This window comes from Scylla paramamosain, unplaced genomic scaffold (assembly GCF_035594125.1).
Source record: "Scylla paramamosain isolate STU-SP2022 unplaced genomic scaffold, ASM3559412v1 Contig1, whole genome shotgun sequence".
Lineage (NCBI taxonomy): Eukaryota > Metazoa > Arthropoda > Malacostraca > Decapoda > Portunidae > Scylla > Scylla paramamosain.
Genome location: NW_026973666.1, coordinates 4,127,501 through 4,135,000, shown reverse-complemented (window position 1 = coordinate 4,135,000; position 7,500 = coordinate 4,127,501). Strand labels below are relative to the sequence as shown.

At 42.1% G+C, this 7,500-nt stretch overlaps 1 protein-coding gene across 3 annotated transcripts in view; it reads left to right on the top strand.

The window, feature by feature from the left end:
• Positions 1–7,500, top strand: part of LOC135095650 (uncharacterized) — a 101,636-nt gene that overhangs the window by 82,569 nt on the left and 11,567 nt on the right. For all 3 annotated transcript variants that reach the window (XM_063996614.1, XM_063996616.1, XM_063996615.1), the window contains 3 exons: positions 628–859; positions 4,074–4,208; positions 6,623–6,828. In XM_063996614.1, the coding sequence (XP_063852684.1) occupies positions 628–859; positions 4,074–4,208; positions 6,623–6,828 (573 nt within the window). The remainder of the gene's footprint in view (positions 1–627; positions 860–4,073; positions 4,209–6,622; positions 6,829–7,500) is intronic.

The following is a 7,500-nucleotide window of genomic DNA, read 5'->3' as shown; positions in this document are numbered from 1 at the left end:
CAATTATTAGCATTACATTTTTTATAACCTATGTAATTCCTATTTGTATGTAATTAGATAGAGGAAACCATAGCTAGAAAAATTTAGATTACAATTATTATTATTATTATCATCAAGCGTAGAGATAGAGAAAAAGAGAGAGAGAGAGATTAGAGAGAGAGAGAGAGATAGAATGCTTAGCTAGACACTGTATAATGAAATGTATTGAGTATGCATATTCGTATTTGTTATCACACACACACACACACACACACACACACACACACACACACACACACACACACACACACGTAAAACACCAAAAAACACACCAAAACACACCAAAACACCCAAAAACACACCAAAACACCCCAAAACACACCAAAACACACCAAAAACACACCAAAACACACCCAAACACCCCAAAACACACCAAAAACACCCGCAAAACACACCAAAAACACACCAAAACACACAAAAAACACCACAAACTACCTTTAAAAACAAAACAAAACAAAAAAAAACACAAAAAAAACAAAAAATCATTCAAAAAACCATAAAAAAACCAAACTTAACACAATTTTTTCCTTTTCACTTCAACCTCAACGACCACCACCACCACCACCACCTGTACCACCACCACCACAGCGGGCCAGAAGAACGTGGACCGCGCCAAAATGGTAGAAGTGTCCCAGGCCATGTGTCACGTTGCCTTGGAGCACTGCAGTAATGATCCGGAATGCTCCAGGGAACTCAACAACATCAACACCTGGTGCGACCACTCCCATTGTGAACCGGACAGGTGTAGGACCGCCCTGCAGGAGTTCTATCAGCGTGTCAAGGTCGTCAGAAGGCTGCAAGTGGCATTCTGTGTATGTAGGTAAGTAACAGTGCTTCTTTTAAGGTCGGAGTACTACAGGATACTCATCCACCTCTATTTATCCACCTACTATTAAAACCATCCATTTATTCACGTACTTATAAAACCATTCACTTATAAATGCCATAACTTTTGACTTCCAAGCTTTTTCCACTTCAGTTACTTATAATCTGCTACTTACAACCACCAGTGTGCCAATAATTACTTGTCCACTTAAAAATTGAAGTAAATATGAGGATAATTAGAGAAAAAGTAAGTTTATTGCGTAATTAATTAGATATTTATTTATTTATTTGTTTACTCTCTCTCTCTCTCTCTCTCTCTCTCTATCTATCTATCTATCTATCTATCTATCTATCTGTTTATCTATCTGTCTTAATTACCAAACCCTTTCTTTTTTGAGAGAGAGAGAGAGAGAGAGAGAGAGAGAGAGAGAGAGAGAGAGAGAGAGAGAGAGAGAGAGAGAGAGAGAGAGAGAGAGAGAGAGGTAAATTGAGACTGGAGACAAAAAGAAGAGGAGAGATGAAGAGGAAGGAAGGCCTGTGAAGATGAAAGGAGGAGGAGGAGGAGGAGGAGGAGGAGGAGGAGGAGGAGGAGGAGGAGGAGGAGGAGGAGGAGGAGGAGGAGGAGGAGGAGGAGGAGGAGGAGGAGGATACATGAAGTTTGTATGATTAAGTTCTACACACACACACACACACACACACACACACACACACACACACACACACACACACACACACACACACACACACACACACACACATACATACATACATACATAGAGAAAGAACTAGATCTCTCTCTCTCTCTCTCTCTCTCTCTCTCTCTCTCTCTCTCTCTCTCTCTCTCTTTCACTTTAGGGCTTCCCGCCACAGAAGGAAAGAAGGGAGAGAGAGAGAGAGAGAGAGAGAGAGAGAGAGAGAGAGAGAGAGAGAGAGAGAGAGAGAGAGAGAGAGAGAGAGAGAGAGAGAGAGAGAGAGAGAGAGAGAGAGGGAAGGTGGGTATTGATCTAAGAATATGATTACCAGGTAACCTTCTCTCTCTCTCTCTCTCTCTCTCTCTCTCTCTCTCTCTCTCTCTCTCTCTCTCTCTCTCTCTCTTTCTTGCTACGTGAAATTATCTTAGTTTTCCCGTTTTTTGTTTCAACAGAAAACGTGGGACGGATCTTGAGAGAGAGAGAGAGAGAGAGAGAGAGAGAGAGAGAGAGAGAGAGAGAGAGAGAGAGAGAGAGAGAGAGAGAGAGAGAGAGAGAGAGAGAGAGAGAGAGAGAGAGAGAGAGAGGTTGGGGAAGGGAGAAGATAAAGCGTATGGTATTCTCTCTCTCTCTCTCTCTCTCTCTCTCTCTCTCTCTCTCTCTCTCTCTCTCTCTCTCTCTCTCTCTCACGTCCCCTTCTCAATAACTCTCCTCTCCCTCCCTCGTCACTCTTCCTCCTCCTCCTCCTCCTTCTTCTACTCCTCCTCCTCCTCCTCCTCCTCCTCCTCCTCCTCCTCCTCCTCCTCCTCTTCCTTAAAATCTAGAAGTTGCTGGGGTTTTCAAGGAACAGAAAGAAGAAAAGTACAAATCTTCTTCTCTTCCTCCTCCTCTTCCTCCTCCTCCTCTTCCTCCTCCTCCTCCTTCCTCCAAATAAGAAGGGTGACAGCAAAATTCTTAGGGTCAGTAATCAGAAGTAACAGATTTTCCCTTAATAAAGTTTAATTTGAAAAAGACCTAAGTGGTGATGATAGCGAGGGTGACACTTGGACACCCTGGAATAGACGGGAATTGACTGGAACTGACACGCTAATGGGGCTGTTAGTGGGGAGTCTATGGGGAAGTTTAAAGGAATAGGTCAGTGTATGGATGGGATGATAAATAGAAAGAGTGGTGTTTTTTTGTAAGGGGACTCGCACGTGTAGGCCTAGTAGTAGTAGTAGTAGTAGTAGTAGTAGTAGTAGTAGTAGTAGTAGTAGTAGTCACGTGTAGGCCTGATGGGTTCCTACACTAACCCTTTTGTTCTTGTCATCGTGAAAGTTATAAGGTTTTTCAAGTTAAAGAAGAAAGAGGAGAAAAACAAAAAACACCAGTATCTTCTTCCTCCTCCTCCTCCTCCTCCTCCTTGTCTTCCTCTTCCTTTCAACAAACACTAGTGGAAGTTATTGGTGTTTTGGGTGTGTTTTGGAGTGTTTTGGGGTGTTTATTGGTGTTTTGGGTGTGTTTTGGGGTGTTTTGGGGTGTTTATTGGTGTTTTGGGTGTGTTTTGGGGTGTTTTGGGGTGTTTATTGGTGTTTTGGGTGTGTTTTGGGGTGTTTATTGGTGTTTTGGGTGTGTTTTGGGGTGTTTTGGGGTGTTTATTGGTGTTTTGGGTGTGTTTTGGGGTGTTTATTGGTGTTTTGGGTGTGTTTTGGGGTGTTTATTGGTGTTTTGGGTGTGTTTTGGGGTGTTTATTGGTGTTTTGGGTGTGTTTTGGGGTCAAATCCTTTTCCACGTCAAAGGATAAACAGAAAGATTGAGAAAATAACCTTAAATTAAATATCTAACCTTTCTCCCCATAACCGCCCCACAGGAACGCCCCAACAGCTTCCTATCACTGACCTGACCTCCCCAAGACCCCACGACGTCCTCAACACCCCATTAACCTCCCAGAAACTCCATGATACCTCGAATTGAAGTACCTCATAATCCAATATCCTCCCCCTTCATTAAGTCATCTCCCCAGTATCTCGCTATCCCAAAAACACCCCAAAACACACCAATAAACATCCCAAAACACCCCAAAACACACCCAAAACACCCCAAAACACCCCAAAAAACACCCAAAACACCAATAAACACCCCAAAAACACCCCAAAACACACCCAAAAAAACACCCAAAACACCAATAAACACCCCAAACACCCCAAAACACCCCAAAAACACCAATAAACACCCCAAACACCCCAAAAACACCCCAAAACACACCAAAAACACACGCCAAAAGACTCTCACTTCACCAAAACCAACTGAACTGACCAACACACATTTAGGTAATCTCCCCAGTATCTCGCTATCCCAAAACACCCCAAAACACCCCAAAAACACCCAAAACACCAATAAACACCCAAAAACACCAATAAACACCCCAAACACCCCAAAAACACCCAAAACACACCAAAAACACACGCCAAAAGACTCTCACTTTACCAAAACCACCTGAAATGACCAAGACACAGTAACAGCCTCCCTTCTGCTCCCCAGGCAAAGCGACCATGATGGGGAGTGCCTGATGGCGATGCGGAAACTTCACCCCACCTGCGCCGAAAAGCACAAACCAAAAGACCCAATGCAGTGTCACAAAATAGCTGAACAATGTCGCCAAAACAGAGGTTGCAGGTGAGTGTCTGTGTGTCTGTGTGTCTCTGTGTGTGTGTGTGTGTGTGTGTGTGTGGTGTTGGTACAAGTGAGGGAGAGGGAAAGGGAGGGTAAAGGAGGGATAGAAGAGAGTATATAAGAAAGGAAAGAAAATACAGAAAAAGAGATAATTTAAGATAGAAGGAAATTGAGATAGACAGACACACAGACTGATAGATAGACAGACAGACAGACAGACAGACAGACAGACAGACAGACAGACAGACAGGGAGAAAGAAATGTAAATAAAGAAAAAAATATAAGAAAGATGATGAATACAGAAAAAGTAAAACAAGAAAATAGGAAATAGAGAAAAAGAAAGAAAAGAAGAAAAAACGAAAGAAAATTTAATAAAGAAAAGAGAAAATAATTGTTTTTCTTACCATAAAAATATTTTCTTACAATAATTTTCTCATTTGCTTAATCAAGAGAGAGAGAGAGAGAGAGAGAGAGAGAGAGAGAGAGAGAGAGAGAGAGAGAGAGAGAGAGAGAGAGAGAGAGAGAGAGATGAGTATGTTTAAATCTCTCTCTCTCTCTCTCTCTCTCTCTCTCTCTCTCTCTCTCTCTCTCTCTCTCTCTCTCTCTCTCTCTCTCTCTCTCCGCAATCCTTACGTAATTCTCTCTATTATCATTTTTATTCCTATTATTATTCCTCCTCCTCCTCCTCCTCCTCCTCCTCCTCCTCCTCCTCCTCCTCCTCCTCCTCCTCCTCCTCCTCTTCCTCCTCCTCCTCCATTGTTTGGTGGATTTAATGAGTGAAATATCCAATTCTAAGATGGATGCCACGCACATACACACACACACACACACACACACACACACACACACACACACACACACACACACACACACACACAATGGCTTCCTGTTAATGAAATACTTGAGTTTAATCGTAAATTCCTCTTAAAATGTTGCGTGCGTGAGGGAATGCGCGCACACACACACACACACACACACACACACACACACACACACACACACACACACACACACACACACTCAAATTCTTCTTCCATCACAGCTTCCTCTTCTTCTTCTTCTTCTTCTTCTTCTTCTTCTTCTTCTTCTTCTCTAAATTTTGACCTTCTAACTCCACCCACTCTCTCTCTCTCTCTCTCTCTCTCTCTCTCTCTCTCTCTCTCTCTCTCTCTCTCTCTCTCTCTCTCTCTCTCTCTCTCTCTGTAACCATTCATAGTATAAGGATTACTACTACTACTACTACTACTACTACTACTACTACTACTACTACTACAACTACTACTATTACTACTACAATTACTACTACTACTACTACTACTACTACTACTACTACTACAATAAGTCACAAAACGAAGCATAACAAACAAAACAAAACAACAACAACAACAACAACAACAACAACAACAACAACAACAACAACAACAGCATTAAAGGTAACAGAAGAACAGGCAAAATAACAACAAGAACAAGAACAAGAGGTCAGAGAAGCAAGAATAAACGAGGAATAAAAAAAAAGATAAAAAAAAATCTGAAAGGTCAACAATAAATATCTAGAGAGAGAGAGAGAGAGAGAGAGAGAGAGAGAGAGAGAGAGAGAGAGAGAGAGAGAGAGAGAGAGAGAGAGAGAGAGAGAGAGAGAGAGAGAGAGAGAGAGAAATTAATATTGAATGTATTGTCAGTGGTGGTGATAATAATAATAATAATAATAATAATAATAATAATAATAATAATAATAATAATAATAATAATAATAAGATGGTAGTAGTAGTAGTAGTAGTAGTAGTAGTAGTAGTAGTAGTAGTAGTAGTAGTAGTAGTAGTAGTAGTAGTAGTAGTAGTAGTAGTAGGAAAATATCACTACTACTACTACTACTACTACTACTACTACTACTACTACTACTACCACCACCATCACCACCATCACCACAATAACAACAACAACAATAACAATTAGCAATTTGCATATGAGGTGAGTCTTGAAACACCTGTCGGGCAATTAAGGTGACGGTGCAACAGGTGTGAGAGAGAGAGAGAGAGAGAGAGAGAGAGAGAGAGAGAGAGAGAGAGAGAGAGAGAGAGAGAGAGAGAGAGAGAGAGAGAGAGATTTTAAAGTTGCAATGTAAAGTGTATGTCTCTCTTTAATTTACTTCCTCGTCCTTTTTTACTCTCTCTCTCTCTCTCTCTCTCTCTCTCTCTCTCTCTCTCTCTCTCTCTCTCTCTCTCTCTGTCTCTCTCGCTGCCGGCATTTCAACACCGTTTCATCAAGCTAATATGCATTTTTCACACACACACACACACACACACACACACATAAACACACACACACTCTCTCTCTCACACACACACACACACAACACCACCACCCATTACCCTATCAACTCACTGTATCTCCTTATTAACACCAAACATTTCTCCCAGCGCCAAACTGCAACAATATGAGCAAAACTGTGCAGCTGACGCCATCACGGGCCGCTGCTCAGACACCCACCGCAGCTGTCAACAGGCTGTAATGAACATATTAGGCACAGAACTTCATGCTACCTGTGTCTGCAAAGGGACTGACTTTCTGCATCAACACGACTGCTACACGTGGCAAAAGCTCCTCTGGTCGAACCCCTGCGTCAGTAAGTAGCAGTTGTAGTAGTGGTAGTGGTAGTAGTAGTGGTAGTAGTGGTTATTATGATGGTTTCTGGGTATAATGCTTAAGTTAGTTACTAGTAGAGGGATTTTTGTAGTAGTAGTAGTAGTAGTAGTAGTAGTAGTAGTAGTAGTAGTAGTAGTAGTAGTAGTAGTAGTAGTAGAATATATGGGTTAATGTAGTGTTTTTTTGGTAGAAATTAGTGTTTGGGTGCGTTTTGATACGTGTGTGTGTTTTTTGGGTGTGTTTTGGAGTGTATGGGTGTATTAAGAGTGTCTGGCTGTGTTTTGGGGTGTTTTGGGGTGTTTGGGGTGTTTTGAGGTGTTTTGGTGTGTTTGGTGTTTTGGGGTGTTTTGGGTGTTTTGGGGTGTTTGGGTGTTTTGGTGTGTTTTGGGTGTGTTTTGGGGTGTTTTGGTGTGTTTTGGGGTGTTTGGGGTGTGTTTGGCTGTGTTTTGGGGTGTTTTGGGGTGTTTGGGGTGTGTTTTGGGGTGTTTTGGGGTGTTTTGGTGTGTTTTGGGGTATTTTGGGGTGTGTTTGGCTGTGTTTTGTGGTGTTTTGGGGTGTTTTGGGTGTTTTGGGGTGTGTTTGGCTGTGTTTTGGGGTGTTTTGGGGTGTTTGGGGTGTGTTTTAGTGTGTTTTGGGGTGTTTTACAGTGTGT